Source organism: Podarcis melisellensis, assembly GCF_964234715.1.
Source record: "Podarcis melisellensis genome assembly, chromosome: 16".
Classification (NCBI taxonomy): domain Eukaryota; kingdom Metazoa; phylum Chordata; class Lepidosauria; order Squamata; family Lacertidae; genus Podarcis; species Podarcis melisellensis.
This window is the reverse complement of record NC_138533.1, coordinates 29,397,739-29,415,028: the sequence shown is the minus strand read 5'-3', so window position 1 is coordinate 29,415,028 and position 17,290 is coordinate 29,397,739. Positions and strand designations below refer to the sequence as shown.

Sequence of the window (17,290 nt, the reverse complement as noted above, 5' to 3'; positions counted from 1 at the left end):
GACTTTCTGTTCTAGTTCAGTGGTAGCCAAAATGGGCCCTCCAGATGTTCTTATACCACAACTCAATCACTGGCCATTTGACATGCTGAGGAGGGTTGATGCATATTACCCAAGAACATCCAGAGAACACCACGCTGGCTACACCTCTGTCCTAGTTCAACCTTCTCCCGACGTTCCTCAACTACAATTTCCATCATCACCCCTGACCACTGGCCTTACCAGCTGCAGCTGATGGGAGCTGGAGTGCAAACACCTGGAAGGCACCAGCTTGGGGAAAGCTTACCTAACAAGTGTATGATCTAACAGGTGAACATGCCGATATGCGTGGTGCCATGGTGGGCGCACACAAACACACCAAAAAAATGTTGGTAGGACTTCATCTACAAGAGTTGCTGTCTCTGGTAATGTGGATGAAGAGACCATTTGAAGCACATCTGTACTGGGCCTAAAGGCATGGGGAGAGAAGCACTGATGTGGAAAGTCTCCCTACAAAAGGTGCAGATCCGAACAGCGGTAAAGTGGAACCTTAGAGAAGCCATGGGAGTGGCCAACACACACAAGCATTTTCAACACTCTTAATGTTCAATCAGACATAAACAAACAACCCTATTAATTTTTGGTTGGGGGTGGGGGAATAGACTAATTGTAACACACAAGGAGGCTAATTGTTTGTAACACAAGGACAGTAGACTAACTGTTTGTAAGACACAAGGACAGTAGACATAGCATCCTATGGCACAGTGAAGACTAACAGGTCTACAGTAACAGAAGCTTTTGTGGACTGGCATCCACACTGATGGAGGCGTGGATCAAAACAAACATTGGTGACATCTCATGGTTAGCAGTGGAGGCTAGTCCATAGGGTGACTGGGGCACTGCACCACTAACCTTAGTCTGCCCTCAGTACGCCAACACCTGCTTCCTCCTCCTCCTTAGTCTCAGCCCTTGTAGAACTCAGCATTGAGGTAGATGACAACAAAACCAGAATGAGTTGGCTCTGCTTGTCATTGACTCTAGCTACACCCATTCATGCTCTGGTTCCTCCTACTGTTGGCCGCTCTGCCAGTCCCAAATAGGCACTAGCCACCACTGGTGGCCACTGAGGAGCCATCTTAACTCTGAGAACTGGCTTGGATAAAGCCAATCTTTGGCTTAGCTAAACCCAGCAGTCCGGGGCGGGAACTCCTGTCCCAGAGCCCACACACTTGTGTGCACTTGTTAAACCAGGATTTGGCTTACTGGGTCATGCAAAGTAGCTCAGTATGTATATATAGAATAAGATTGTAAACAGGCCATGAAATGCAAAAAACACAGCTTGTCGTATTTCTATTTGAAGCTCAGATATCCTTCTTAAAGTGACCAGAGGAGGATAGCAGAAATGTGCTTTGATGGCACCTTGAGATCCGCAGAAGGGTAGTCGCACTACCAAGTCTCCCTATGAATATCCTTCTTTGCAGACACAACTAGTTTTGTATCTGGAGAAAAGGCCTAAAAAAGGCAGTTCCGAAAACAAAAGCCAGCTGCTGGTGGGAGGCAAAAATTAAATCTACACATGTCCAAAATGATCTTGCAACACGGTCAAAGAAAGCAGGCAAGAGATTAATGGCTCCAACCAGCCAAGCACAGTGTCCTTTGATAAAATCCATAATGATTATTTAGCAGAAGTGATGTCTTGATAATGGTGGACCTGGCACCTGCCCAAGACTTCATCCCCCACCCCTACCCCCCCCCCCCAGGTTATGTAAACCTTGCAAATCTGTAAATAGAACTTCAAGCATCATTACTGCTCAGAATGTAAAAACAGAAAGGGAAATTGATGTTTGTGTTCTCAGCAAAGGCCAAAGAATGTAAGCCCATTTCCTCTGGTTTGCCCCCTAACCCCCCAGTCCTCCCCCAACTCCACTCCTCAGCAGACTGCTTTGGAGATAAAGAGATTTCGTGCCACCTTATCTGCACAAGACTAAGCAAAGCCTCTTCGGTCCTTAACAGAAATGACAGACAACAGGAATTCAACAAACATTTGTTTTTTTGCAATATCCGTCCAATCCTTCCCAACTTTAAAACGGCAGCTGTTTAGGGCAGGCCTATCTCACAAGGAGCTCACCCTCCAAATACAGCCAAAAGCCTTCAACGTATATTTGTATATAAACTCAAAACTAAGGCACAGAGGAGGTCACTTAATCCCTTCCGAAAAGAAACATTAAAATGCACTGGCCTCATTCCTGCAACGGAATCCTGGCTTAATAAGGCAGGATATACATGAGTATCATGCACCCATATGCCACTCCATTGCCGTCACTCTGCTTGAGCAGCAAACACACCACAAAGCAGTGGCTGACCACGGTTTCCCATTACGCGCAGATTGGAAATCATGGTTAATGGCTTCCTAACAATTCCAAAATTTGAGAGTCAACTTCACTACTTACACTAATCTTTCTGGGTACCCAGATGAGTGCCTACCTGCTAGTTAGGACAACTATTCATGAAGTGGACTTATGCAACAAGACTTGGTTTAGGACAACTATTCATGAAGTGGACTTATGCAACAAGACAGTGTTTGCAACCAAGGTTAGGAACAGAAGTAGTGTTAGCCACCAACCAGGCAAATTAACCAAATAGGGAACTAGACAAATCCAATGGAGAAGAAGGCTATCAAGAGCTACTAGCCATTATAGCTATGTTCTACTTCCAATGTCGGAAGCAAATAGCCTCTAAATATTTCTGGGAATCACAAGTGCGGAGAGCGATGTCAAGCTTGGGTCCCGCTTGTGGGCTTCCCTTAGGCATCTGATTGGCCACTGGGCGTTCAGGATGCTGGGCCTGATCCAGTCATGATGTTCTTCAGCTTCCAAAAGCTTTCGCCACAATAAATTTGCTAGTCCCTTAAAAGTACCGCAAGATTTTTTTGCGGGCTTTGATACTTCACTGCTTGCATAGTGCACGGCACTATGCAAAAATGGGTCACCTCATGTCACAATTGACAGGCAAGCAGACCTGCTTACCTATCAAACTTGTTCTCTGGGAGGTGTGAGCAATACAGATCCAGGGTGCTGCCCAGGTCCAGTTCCCCAGCCCCGATTTGTCCGCAAACAATTATACAGTGGTACCCCGCAAGATGAACGCCTCGGAAGACGAAAAACTCGCTAGACGAAGGAGTTTTTCGTTTTCTTAGCCGCTTCGCAAGACGCATTTCCCTATGGGCTTGCTTCGCAAAACGAAGCTTGCCCCGCAAGCTCCGGGGATAGCGGGGAAGCGCAGCGTGCCTTCCCCTCTGTCCCCGGACCCCTTTTGAACCAAGGGGCAGCAACGGGGAGAAGCGATTCTCCCCGCCGCCCCTTGCTTTAAACAGGTCCGGGGAGATTGCGGGGCAGGCACCGGGGAGAAGCAATCTTCTCCCCGCTGCCCCTTGCTTTAAAACAGGTCCGGGGGCGGAGGGGAAGGCGCGCGGCACTTCCTCTCTGTCCCCGGACGGTCTCCATAGGAACGCATTGATTGAATTTCAATGCATTCCTATGGGAAACCGTGCTTCGCAAGACGAAAAACTCGCAAGAAGAAAAAACTTGCGGAACGAATTAATTTCGTCTTGCGAGGCACCACTGTACACGACATTCCAACCATAAGGTCTAGAAGTCTGCTTGCTTTCAGTTTTAGTTTTCATAATGAGATTTTCGGGAAAGTGGGTGTTGTGCCTATTAACACAAGAATAGGAGGTCTGTAACCCTCCAGATCTTGCTAGACCAGCACTCCCATCATTCCTGACCATTGGCCATGCTAGATGGAGTTTATGAAGAGATGGCAGCCCAGTAACATTAGGGGGGCCACAGATTCCCCACCCATGTGGGGAATCTGCTCGCTGTCTGCACTAGTGGGTAGCTGTAGAAACAGGACAAGGGAGACATCCATCTCACCAAACGTCTTCCCATTCTTAATACACTCATCATATTTCATTGTACATTTTATATTTACACAACAAAGAGACTTGGAAATACATTCGGGAGAGTTCAAGAGGGGGAAAGGACGGGTGGTTTGCTTCTCTGTTGTTTTGCTGACAGTTGCCAAATACCCTGGAACAGGGAAACTCAGCAGGAAAGAGGAGAGTCAACATCAATATTATCACGGCATCGTGCGTGGTAGGTTAAGCTAACAGCTGCTACATTCAGCCAAGTTAAAGACTCAGACTCCACTCAGAAGTCAAACTCTTGGCAAAGACTTTTCGAGAAATGCACCCAAAGAAAAAGCTTCTAGCCTCCTCCACATTTCAGAAGCAGCCCTGACGCCCCTATGTGTGGACAGCTGAAGTGGTGTAATGGTTAGTGTTGGGCTGGAACCGGAGATACTCAGGTTCAGCGCCTCTGCCGGCCGTGAAGTTCACTAGGTCACCTTGGGCCAATCTTGGTCTAATCTACCCCACAGGGCTGCTGCGCAGACAGAGGGGGGAGGGAAGAAAAAACCATCTGCATCACCCCGAGCAACTATGAGGAATGGTGGGATTAAATGTGATACAAACAAACATTACATCGTTCAGCGGAAGCTAGCAGGCTCAAAAGAAAATAAGAGCCAACACTCTTCCAGTTTACAAAGGCTTCCTCCTACAAGACCTCCTGCCATTAGTGGCCCTTGATAAGATCCTGCTCCATAAACTATGCAAGAAGCCAAGCTTCCAAGAAATCTGGAGTGCAGTTTTGGAACTAATACCTACACAACCAGAAGCAGTGGGAGGGACAATGCAGGGAGGGAAATGTCTCCAGTGTAATAATGGTTGTTCATCTGGGAGCCCAAAACGACACTAACCCTTATCTGAGCATGCAAGCCTGACACGCCAAACAATGAACAACCAAAATGGAAAAACTGTGATTAAAAAGGGAGGGGAACAAACACACAAGGGCTGAGGGAGGTAGAGGAACTGGGAAGAGGACAGGTAATACGAGGACTGCATCATTTTATTGTAACAATGTGAAAATCCTAATCAACTACAGTGGTACCTCGGGTTAAGTACTTAATTCGTTCCAGAGGTCCGTTCTTAACCTGAAACTGTTCTTAACCTGCAGCACTTTAGCTAATGGGGCCTCCCACTGCCGCCGCACCACCAGAGCACGATTTCTGTTCTCATCCTGAAGCAAAGTTCTTAACCTGAGGTACTATTTCTGGGTTAGCGGAGTCTGTAACCTCAAGCGTATGTAACCTAAAGCGTATGCAACCCAAGGCATCACTCTATAGATAAAGACGTCCTCACTGATTAACTGGCGGCCAACTTCACCCAAAAACAAATTAACAAATTTGTCTTAGGCCTCGTTCTCAAACCTGAATCTAGGCTTAACCACTTCACCCTGACAAAATGTTGCCGCACCTTGTTGGGGGTCAGGGGTGGGGAGAAAGGGGAGGATTCCTACAGGGGGAAAACCAGCATGTCAAAAATTATTCTGGACTGCAAGCCTTTTTCTCTGCTGACACGCTAGCTTCCGATGTGGAAGGATTTACTTATTTGAAGTAAGGCGGGGAGCAGATAGATGGCTGTGACAAGTAGAAGCAGCCAGCAGTGGGCGCCAGATGCTTAGCTATCAAACAGAAGTGGAATAATATACAATGGGCCACACTTTGGGAGCAGGCAAGGATATCTTATACCGCACACAGTTCTGGTGGCTGCACCACGAAAAGTGCATCATAGAGCTGGAAAAGGTGCCGCAAAGGACAACCGAAACGATTGAGAGGCTGCAGCTCCCTTATGGAAAAAGAGGTGCAACATCTGCAGCTTCTCATATTAGAAAAAAAGCTGAATAAGGTGCAGGGAGGCGGACGTGACACAGGAGTGGTGTGAAGAAAGCAGGTAGGCCCTCGCTCACAATATTAAAATTAGGGGATGAGCCAATAAAGCAGAAGAGAGGGCATTTCAGGACAGGCAACAGGAAGAACGTCTTCATAGAGCGCATAGTTGTAACTGCGGGGTTCACTTCCACAAGGTGTGTCGATGGCCACCAACCTGGATGGCTTTAAAAGGGCAGGAGACAAATTCATTCATTTGTCTGTGCTTGTGTGTGTCTTTTTATATAATGCTGTTTTACTGGTTTCAGGTTGTGCTTTGGTTTTTTTGTGATATATAGTTTCTTTTTTTAGACTGTACACCTCTTAGAGTTATTCAAAGTATTAAAAGGTAAAGGGACCCCTGACCATTAGGTCCAGTCGTGACTGACTCTGGGGTTGCGGCGCTCATTTCGCTTTATTGGCCAAGGGAGCCGGCGTACAGCTTCCGGGTCATGTGGCCAGCATCACTAAGCCGCTTCTCGCGAACCAGAGCAGCACATGGAAACGCCATTTACCTTCCCGCCGGAGTGGTACCTATTTATCTACTTGCACTTTGACGTGCTTTCGAACTTCCAGGTTGGCAGGAGCTGGGACCGAGCAACGGGAGCTCACCCCGTCGCGGGGATTCGAACCGGCAACCTTCTGATCAGCAAGTCCTAGGCTCTGTGGTTTAACCCACAGCGCCACCCACATCCCATTCAAAGTATTCAGCGTATAGTAATGCTTTTAAGTAAATAATGTGCCTCTGAATACCAGTTGAAAGAGGACTATGGTGCTCAAGTTCTGCTTCTGGACTTCCCGGAAGCATCTGGTTGTCCACTATGAGAATAGGATGCTGGACCAAGATGGGACTTTGGTCCGATCCAACAGGGCTCTTCTGATGCCAGAAATAAGGATTGTACTCCAATGGATTTATCTTTGTTTTTGTTTGCACTCATTCAGAATGTCATTAATTCAGCCAAGCACCTCGCTGATAATGAGATGTTCACTTAGTTTTGCTCGCAAGCTTACCTCCGCCTCCTTCTGCTGAAGGATCCTGTCTTTGTCCACAACTTCTTCTTCAACAGGCCTGTCAGGTACAAGAAAGGCACATTAGCATTACAAGTGCCGAAGGACAAGGGTTCAGATCTTGAGCAGAAACATAATGCAGCCAACTAGACAAATAATTTGTTCAGCTGGGGGGGAACCTAGCTCCTTTAATCAGACAGATTTTTTTCTAAAAAAATTACGTATTTTCAATGCAAGTTCTTGCAAATATGCAGGTGGCAAAAACCGTCTTAGAACAGGCATTTCCTCCTTTACAGGTGGGAACGTCTCTTCTGGGATTAAGCCCTGCATTATCTAAAAACAGGGATGTTGTTAGACTTTCAACATCCCAGATCACTCGCCGTGCTGGTTGAGGCTGATGCAAGTTGGGAGTCTGGCAACATCTGATCTAAAAAGCAAAGAAATATGCTTTTTTTGCTTCAGGGCAACTGTTTTATTCATTTACCGACTGCTGCAGATGTAACCAATTAGAATTCAGCCAATGATTTGACCCGAGTTTCCATATTGTAACCCTTCTCTAAAAATGCAAAAGAGGAATTGCCTTTCTGCAATTTTCTCAAGCCCAGGCAGCCTTGCAGCTGTCACCTTCTCATTCTTCATTCTTGTTTTGTATAAGGAATTTCCTGGATTTTTACACCCTAATTCTGTCCTACACTTCAGTGGAGCCATTTCCTCTGCCTACCCCCCTACCCACACCCTATGGCACCAAGTTATAAAACAAAGAACCAGCCCAGACACACACAGTCATTTCCTTAACTAGAAATATTTCTGCACTCTCGCGCCGAGCGATATCAAAGAGAAACAAGCTTTTTTGTCAGGAAAGGCACAACACGAACAGAAAAGATTCACACACCAAAAACAGAATGGTCAAGGGCACAATATTCACACAGAGGGACTGAAGTGAGTTTAGAGTGGCATCAGGAAGAGGAATTAAGACAGTTTTTAGCCAAGATAATTTGCCTGGTTATATAAAATTAACACAGAGAGAAGGAAGCTGGGACATTCTCAATCAAGAATCGTTGGACTACAGTGGTACCTCTGGTTACATATTTAATTTGTTCCAGAGGTCCGTTCTTAACCTGAAACTGTTCTTAACCTGAAGCACCACTTTAGCTAATGGGGCCTCCTGCTGCTGCCACACCTCCGGAGCACGATTTCTGTTCTCACCCTGAAGCAAAGTTCTTAACCCAAGGTACTATTTCTGGGTTAGCAGAGTCTGTAACCTGAAGCGTATGTAACCTGAAGCGTATGTAACCTGAAGCGTATGTAACCCGAGGTACCACTGTACATTTCTGAAGGTTGAAGAGTCAAGCCTCACAGGGGTTGGTTCACACAGGCATGAACACCACTTGACTGATTCCTCGGCACTCAACAAGCCACAGCTGAATTAGAGTTATACAGGCATTGAACACACTACATTTGACAGGGCATTTAAAAGTTCTGCCCATATGGCGTTTGATTTGGTTTGGGGATGGTTCATTCAGGCACACAGATCTCAACTTGACATCAAGAGATGACCATGTGTGAAAACAACCCTTTGCCTTTCCAGTGCAGTATGCAAATGGGGACTCTGAACGCGGTCCACTGTGACCATCTGCGCATGCTGTTTTAAAATATACGAGATATGTGCAAGACGTATAGGAATTGCTGTGAGATCTACGCATGAGACAGGGAAGGGGCCACAGCATTGCATGCAGAAGGCTCAGTCCCTAAAATATTTAGTTTAAAACTGCGGAAGCAGTCTTATACCAGGTCAGATTAATTGTCACCTATTGTCTACAATGGCAACAGTTCTCTAGGGACTCGGGCTTTCCCATACCCAGCTACCCAATCCATTTTAACTGGAGATTCCAGTGTGGCTGAGCCTGGGACTCTCTGTATGGAAAGCATGTGCTGTACTACAGAGCTACAGTGTGTCACAAGCCTAGATTATGGATCTCAGGGAGCAGCATTGGGAGAAGATTTTGGTCTGGAGAGCTGCCGCCGGACACAACAGGCATAATACGGCTAGATGAACAAACAGCCTGACGTAGTATAAGGCAGATTTCAATGTTTGTATGCATATTCCCCATATCTATCTAAACGGCCCAAGTCAGATGGGCAACTTAAGAATAAAGGGTTGCATCCAACAAGGTCGACCCATTTGCACATACCTAAAGACAGCTCCAGAAGATCAGGGGAATCCCCAGGACAGATCTGGGGGACGCATGGGAGTGGACTCTCCATTGAGCAAGCAGCAGTGCTTGCGGAAACAAGACAAGTTTGGATACAACCCAAAGATTAAATCAATTACTGAATGAATACTTGGTGGGGGAGAGAGATGTGATATTTCACAAAACCCTTAGCTGGTATACTTTCTGGAGCTTGCACACACACACACACACACACACACACACACCATCCTAGCTGGATCAGTGGTTTCTTCCCGTTAATTAACACAGAGGAAGCAATTTAAAACAGGAGCCCCTTCCCCTTGGTTTCCGTGTGTGTTTTCAGGCTAGGAAAAGGAAGGGAGAGGTTACGAGAATGAGATCAGCAGATACAGGAGTTGGGGAGGGGGTTGTTTCTGAAGCTACTTTTAAGAGCAAGGCTGGGAAGAGTCATAAGGGAGGAGAAAGCACAACTCAAGAGAGAGACTCACTTGCCGGTGCGTTTTAGCCTCTCTGACCGGAAGTTTTCGTAGTGCAAATCTTGAGTCACTTCTTGAAGATCCTGCATGTGGGTCCTGAAACGAGAAACGCAGCTTTTAACTTCCTTTGCCAGGAGCTCCTGAGTCAAATTTTATTGTTAGGTTCATCTCTTAACTGGATAAAAAGCAGCATCACGGCCTTTACAGACATGATTCATGCCAATGCTTTTTTTCATGCCACTTCTTGGCCAAAGTACAGTCGTACCTTGGATCTCGAACGCCTTGGCTCCCAAACAAATCAGCTCCAGAACGATCAAAACCCGGAAGTGAGTGTTCCGGTTTTCAAATGTTCTTTTGGAAGCCAAACGTCTGAAAAGGCTTCCATGGCTTCCGATTGGCTGCCGGAGCTTCTTGCACCCAATCAGAAGCCACACTTTGGTTTTCGAACATTTTTGAAGTCAAACGGACTTCTGGAATGGATTCCGTTTGACTTCCAAGGTACGACTGTACCTGAAATCCACGTGCAAGGAAATTTACATATGTAATAAAAACAGAATGAAGTTATAAACGGGAAACACACAACTCAACAAAAACAATTGAGGAGCCCACAAATACATAAATTTGGACTAAGAATAGAAAATTCAGCCACTATTTAAAAAAAGAAAAAGAAAAATCTTGTTTCAGGCCCATACTCTCCACACCGTATGTTTAAAGTACTATTATACCGCCACAGAGTCACTGCTTCTGTCAAAGAATGCTGAGAAATGCAGTCTGTAAAGTGTTTGAGATTTGTTAGAAGAGACCCCTATTCCCCTAACCGAACTACAATTCCCAGAGTGGTTTCACACTCAAGCCCTCTTCCCAAGGAACTCTTTTAGGGGAACAGGGGTCTCTCCTAACAATTCTCAGCATCCTAAAACGACCTTTCCCAGGATTCTTTGTGGAAGCAGTGACTGTTTAAAGGTGGGGAAGACTCCATGTCTGAACCCTTGGAGAGCCATTGCCAGTCAGCACAGATAATACTAAGCTAGGTAGACCAAGGGTCTGACTCAATATAAGGCAGCCTCCTATGTTCCCCTAATCCATTGTTTATTCTATGAACTGCCCTGAGCCCTGCAGGTATAGGGTGGTATAGAAATTCAATGAATGAATGGTTTTCTCCATTTTTACTAACCCATTATAACTGGAATGCTGTATTTTCTGTCTTTTCAATGACAAGATCCATAAGCTTAATTTAAATTTTAACCGATTCCAAACTTCAAGTAAAAACAGACAGTATTCTGTTCCTACAACCCACATCCTCAACAATTCTCTACTGCGGTGCTACATATTGGTACGCTTTGCACAGGTCCACCCGCTTTAGAAAAATATTTATCTGGGATGTTTTCTTAAATTTGGTGCTAAGAGGAACTTCCTAGCCTGGAAAGTATCATATGTGAAGGAAGATGGGAGTGTGGTGGACGAGTAGCATGTAAAGTGAATGTACTCTTCCATCAAGTCAGCCTTTTCACTTGACCTACAGACACAATAAAATACAGAATCTGAACCTCCACCTTACTTGCAGAAATAGTCTTCACTATCACTGTGGCTTCAAAGGTGAAAGTCACATGTGACATGGAAACAATCCAGCAGGGGGAAATCTTTGACTGGAACTTTACCAAGCCAAGGATGTATAATGGAATCAAATGCCACAGAATTGCTGTAACCCACAAAGCCTGATTAATGGAATTACCCTAGGAGGAATAACTCAGACATTATTAAGAGTCACACAGCTAAGTAGCACTTTTTGGATTATCAACCCTAACATATTCCTGGAATTTTACTATATTTAGTTTCTCAGCACTTACTGCAAGGAATGCTCCGCTTGACTTGTTTCAAATCTTTTTTGGTACAATTGCATTGTTAGAGGAGATAACATGCATTAGTCAAGGTGCGTGTACATGTGAGATAAAGAAATCTGTACATTGACAAGGAAGCTATAACATATCTTGTGGCTATGATTCAGAACAGATACACATTGCAGAATAAAACTAAAATCAACTTCAATCTCTTGCAAAAGCAAATATTGAAATAACTCAGATTCCAAGAATCCCCCTTGCCAATCAGAGCTGCAATATGATCAAGATGAATTCTAAAACAGCCTGACTGACATTTCCAATTTAAATTCCTTTAGGGATTTCTGCTGCCAAATTGGGACATTCCAATTAAAGCAAGCCAGATTTTAAGCAAGCCACCTATTTCCTAACAACGTATTTTTATTGATTATTTAGCCAAGAAACAAAAGACAAAAGCAGTTCCAGTATAAAGAAAGAAGCAGAGCTCTCACATAAACCATGCAGCTAAGCAATCGAACATGTTTTTGTGGACAGCATGTACAAGAGGCATCTCTCTCTGACAAACACATTTTGTTAGAGATGCCTGTAGTTTAAGACTAAATAAGGGACGCTACTTACACCAGCATGGTGCGTAACTTCAGGAAATCATTGTGCTCCGGATTCTCGACTTCCACCACTCCCCAGGGATACAGGCGACCTCTGATCTTTTTGCCTTTCACTTCAATAAGTTGGTTGGACCCAATCACAGCAAAAGGAATGCTAGCCTAGATGAGTCAATAAATTCCATTTTATAAGATCATCAATGAATAATGCCGATGGCACGAGTCAACTTGCCACTTAATACCCTGACTGTTCAAAAGTCTTGGCACAACATTCCACAGAAATCTCCACTTTCATTTATGTTGAAGTGCAAACTTTTAACTCATGGGTAGCTTTTTTTAAAAAAAATCATTTATATATTACCTTTTTTTGCAAAGGTAAAGGTAATTTCTGATACAGGCTCAGAAACTGGAACTGTGAGATGTTGGCAAGGGTATTATTTCAACTGCAAAAATGGGAAGTAAATATGCCTTCCTATATGCAATAATTATAGCAAAACTAACACCTACATGAGGAATACATTTACCGTAAATTAGACAAATGCCTAATTTAGCACCTGTTGATGTTGAACCCACCTTCAGAACTCGGGTCTGTTCTTTGAATTCCTCGTCCTCATCAGAATCTGCATCAGGTAATTGGTAAATCCTTATGCCATGTTCAGAAATCTCATCTAAAACCTATGGGCGCAGGCAAGCAAGAGACAAAAAGGCAGGGGCGATTTTTAGTTACATTCTACATTAGGTGTACATACATTAATTCTGAGAGCCTGCGGTGGTACGGTGTGTTGAGACTTGGATCTGGGAGACCAGGGTTCAAATCCTCGCCCAGGTATGAATTCCCTGGGTCAGTCACTCACTCTCAGTCTAACCTATCTCAAGGTGTTGGTTTTGGGATTACCGTATTTTTCGCTCCATAAGACACACTTTTTTCTTCCTAAAATGTAAGGGGAAATGTCTGTTCATCTTATGGAGTGAATGTGTGGTCCTTGGAGCCGAATTGTACAGGGGCAAAAAGCAGATCATGCATTTTTTGGGGGAAACGGGAAGTGGGTGTTGAAACAAAGCCATTGATCGTTTGCCGATCGGGGAGAGAGATATGGGACGCTAGAGATAAAGGAGGCTGCCTAGGAGAGGAGAGGTAAAGACAGCAAACTTGCAAAGGGGGGGAACAAGAAAACTAAAGCAAAATCACGCACCCACTGTTGCGTGGGGCCGCAATGGCGCAAAACCGTGGTTACAAAGCACGGGTCCACATGGATCCTCAGGATTTTTGCATTGGGTTACCCCAGATCACATGTCTGTCGCCACAGCATGAACCACAAAAATCATAAATCCACTGTTTCGTTCAGAATATTTTTTTTCTTGTTTTCCTCCTCTAAAAACTAGGTGCGTCTTATGGAGCGAAAAATACAGTAAATTAGAAGAGGGAAAACCGCGTACACCACCTTGAGCTCCTTGGAGAGAAAGGTGTGACATAAATGAAATGATTACCATTAATAATAAATTGTATTCTTATGTTGTTGCCACTCAAACCCCAGAGCTTGCATTATTTCAGCTATTAAGGGATTTGTTCCTAAAGCACTGACCTATTCTTCCATTTTTCTTACACTCCTTCGTGATGATTAAATTTAATTGATTGCTTCCACCAGCAAATGCCACTAGATTGCAATATGAAGTTACTGTTTAAACACTATCCCTAGACAGAAGAATAGTTAAGAGTTATTAATTCTTTAGCTTGTTATTGTGGAGCGGGGAGTGTTTGGTAAAAGAAAAAGAAAAAATAATTTTGCAACAGGGAATGAATCTGTTTAGCACTGCAAAATTCAGCTGTTATTTGGGAGGGGAAGCAATCGTGACACACTTTGAAGCTTAACAAACTTATGAATTGGCGTTTCCTCCCGCACAGAACCCAAAAGACTAAGATAATTTTCAATTGTGTAAAATCCAGCAAGCCTCCCAAAGGCATGATTTTGAAGCAACTGGGCTTCTGGAGAGAAAACCCAAGACATCCAGAGAAAATCCTGACTTGTGAAAGGCAAGTAGTTCTTGTTCAGACAACACTAAAAGGTAAAGGTACCCCTGACCATTAGGTCCAGTTCCAGACAACTCTGGAGTTGAGCACTCATCTCGCGCTATAGGCCGAGGGAGCCAGCGTTTGTCCGTAGACAGCTTCCGAGTTATGTGGCCAGCATAACTAAGCCACCTCTGGTGAACCAGAGCAGTGCACGCAAACGGCGTTTACCTTCCCGCTGGAGTGGTACCTATTTATCTACTTGCACTTGACGTGCTCTCGAACTGCTAGGTGGGCAGGAGCTGGGACCGAACAATGGGAGCTCACCCCATCGCAGGGATTTGAACTGCCGACCTTCCGATCAGCAAGCCCTAGGCTCTGTGGTTTAGACCACAGCGCCACCCACCTACCTCGGACAACACTTCCTTGAATTAATAAGCCATTATTTACTAAGCTGAGAACAAGTAGCCTGTCCACATACTCCCCGCTGCATACCAGCATGGTGTTGTTTCTATTGTGGTTTGTGCAAACCACAGTTTCCAGAATCTCTGGTTTAATTTTGACTTACTAACTGGGATCAGATTCTAGATATACAGTGGTACCTCGGGTTAAGTACTTAATTCGTTCCGGAGGTCCGTTCTTAACCTGAAATTGTTCTTAACCTGAAGCACCACTTTAGCTAATGGGGCCTCCTGCTGCTGCCGCGCCACCGGAGCATGATTTCTGTCCTCATCCTTGAAGCAAAGTTCTTAACCCAAGGTACTATTTCTGGGTTAGCGGAGTCTGTTAACCTGAAGCGTATGTAACCCAAGGTACCACTGTATATCCCTGATTAGTAATCAGAGATTAAGCCAGTTTCCTGGTTCGAATGGGAAACTGTGGTTTAAATGCACCACGACAGAAGCATCAACGCCAGTGCACAGGTAAAGAGATGAAGCAGGGGTGATGGGCCGAATATGGTACACCTGATGCTGTGAACCAGCCCATTCAGCCAGAATGGGGTATGAAGAACGGAAGGGGTCAGTGGTCAATCTGAGCACTGAAAAAGTTCCCCAAGAAAGACTTCACAGAAAGGGAAAGCAATGGAGTTGCTCTACGGCCTTCCGCACCGTCAATCATTAAATGAGATAAATAGCCAACAACAAATAGCCCAGTCCACCAAAAAACCCAACACACTGGAGAAGGAAATGTATTCTCTATGCAAATCTCGGTACTTCCTTAAGGAAGCATGCCTGACACAGCTTGGTTTTAAAGGCACAGCATCTCTAGCATTTGCGACACAATAGAAAGTCAGTCCCAATGCAGAGGAGCAGGGTGGCATTGCAGCTCACCTTTCACCAGAGGCACGGAACAAGAAAGCCCATTTCTCTGGGCAGAGATCTTAGCGATAAAAGAGGAACAATGGCGGGAAAAACCCAACAAGGGTGCTGGAATAATATATCACAGCTGTTCAGCCAAGTGCTTTCCTGAAAGGGGAAAGGGAGGGAGCAAATCTCAAGGAAAAACAAACTGCTTTTCATATTCCCAACAATGAAGCAACATTTTGCTGCTTCGGACATCGGTTTTATTGGCCCCAGGAGGTTCTGTGGTTCCTAAAGATTAGCATTCCCCAGGGAAATGTGTTAAGAAGTCAAAATCCAAGCCCCCCCCCCCAAATCCCCATTCTCATGTAATCATTCTTTTGAGCAGATTTCCTCTTGCGGCTTTGCAGAACACAGCTTGTGAAACTGCCCTCCAATTCTTCTCGCTCAAAAGAAGGGTGTTTTTATATTAAAAATGAAAAACGAAGTTTGAATTCCACAGAGTCAAAACAGGAATTACACCAAGCTGGGTTTCCTTGACAGAAGCCCCACAACTAAGCTTTCTGCTTATTCAAAACAAAAAAACCCTCTCCACAATTCAGGACAAAAAACAAAGCCCAAAAAACCCCTCGCATTACCTTAGATTGATTGCCAAATGGCAGAGACATCTAAAAAAAAACCTAGCAAAGGCTTCAAAGCTCCATCAGGAGAGGCAGATCCTGATCCCCTGCCTTGATTACAGATCTTGAATACAGAGATGTTTTTTGAGTTAGAAAAATATACAGTAGCTAAGCTTTCAAAGCTCTGGATCAACATTAAAAGCATTCAATCCTGGTTAAGCTGCTGGTAACAATGGCTGACCCAAGCGGACCAAAGGGCTAAGATGTTTATATTTATTTGTCCTTTAAGTGCTCCTTATTAGGCAACGGTTTTGTTGCAGCTGGTGTTCATTTAAAGCAGCGGTGAGGAACCCCAGGCTGGGGGCAGGGGACGATGCAGCTCTTGAACTCTCCACCAGCCCTGCTTCACACCCCAAGTGTTTTGGCGTGGCTGGAATGAGGGGGATGCATGCAAGTGTGTGTAGAAACAAACCTACAAAGGTAAAATTTGCATTCATTGCTCCACCCACGTCTGCCTCTGGTCCTGCCTGCCCACCCCCACCCCAGGCATGTCCCCACCCACACCGGCTGCCCAGAAAGGCATGCTGGTTGAATAAGGTTCTCCATCTCTGATTTAAAGTGAAACAAATAGCGAACGTTTACAAGTGTGCATTGTTAAATCTAGACTAAGAGGAATAGTTTCAGCACGTTTGCATTATCAGACAGCAGCCTGGAAAGAGCTCTAGCACATTATACTTTTTGCAACTAATTGCTTAATTAACTAATAAGGAACAGGCAGTTCCATCTTTATTGAATCAGTATAAAAATATATAAATACCAGTGTACCTTTGAAATGTAAAGATACGCAGGCAGTTCCATCAATCAAAATGCTACTTTTTGAATGAAATGACTTGCATAAAATGAGTTTGATTCCCACCCACCCCATGATTGTGAAGATCAACAGTCCTTTTCTCCCTTTTAATGCAAGGGAATTTAATTGAAGAATGGGGTGTAAATACTCATGATAAGGAAAACAAACAGCCTGCTTTGGTTGCGTTTATTCCTTCTTCCTCGCCCCCCGATTTATTCATTACCTTTTTGAAAAATCAAGAGCAGTTAAAAATAACGCTCAATCCTGCCCATTTGACAGACTAAAACGTGCTGTCCAATTAGCAGGAGAACAGATTGAACAAAAATATTTTTTAAAAAATACAAAACACAAAAGACGCAGGTTTCAAGTGCCATGTTAGAAGAGGCACACCCCCTTCTGCACCAGAAATTAAAGAGAACATCTAAAATGATGCCCATTATAACCGAATTGTGTCATCTGAAAACACAGAGAAAGTATACTCCCCCCTTCCTCCTTTAGAACAGGTGTTTGTCAGCTGCCTCCCTACTTATGCCAGCCACCCTGTAAATTTAATTAATGGGCAGCATGAATGAAATTCATTATGGAATAAAGGTGGACTG

At 44.5% G+C, this 17,290-nt stretch overlaps 1 protein-coding gene across 1 annotated transcript in view; it reads right to left on the bottom strand.

Annotated features, from left to right (window-relative positions):
• The window catches only part of LOC309359565 (septin-2), a 59,482-nt gene that overhangs the window by 17,893 nt on the left and 24,299 nt on the right, over positions 1-17,290 (bottom strand). Inside the window, exons 8-11 of the mRNA XM_081893427.1 lie at positions 12,486-12,587; positions 11,929-12,074; positions 9,488-9,571; positions 6,811-6,868 (exon numbers count right to left, since the gene is read on the bottom strand). Coding sequence (XP_081749553.1) covers positions 6,811-6,868; positions 9,488-9,571; positions 11,929-12,074; positions 12,486-12,587 — 390 coding nt within the window. The remainder of the gene's footprint in view (positions 1-6,810; positions 6,869-9,487; positions 9,572-11,928; positions 12,075-12,485; positions 12,588-17,290) is intronic.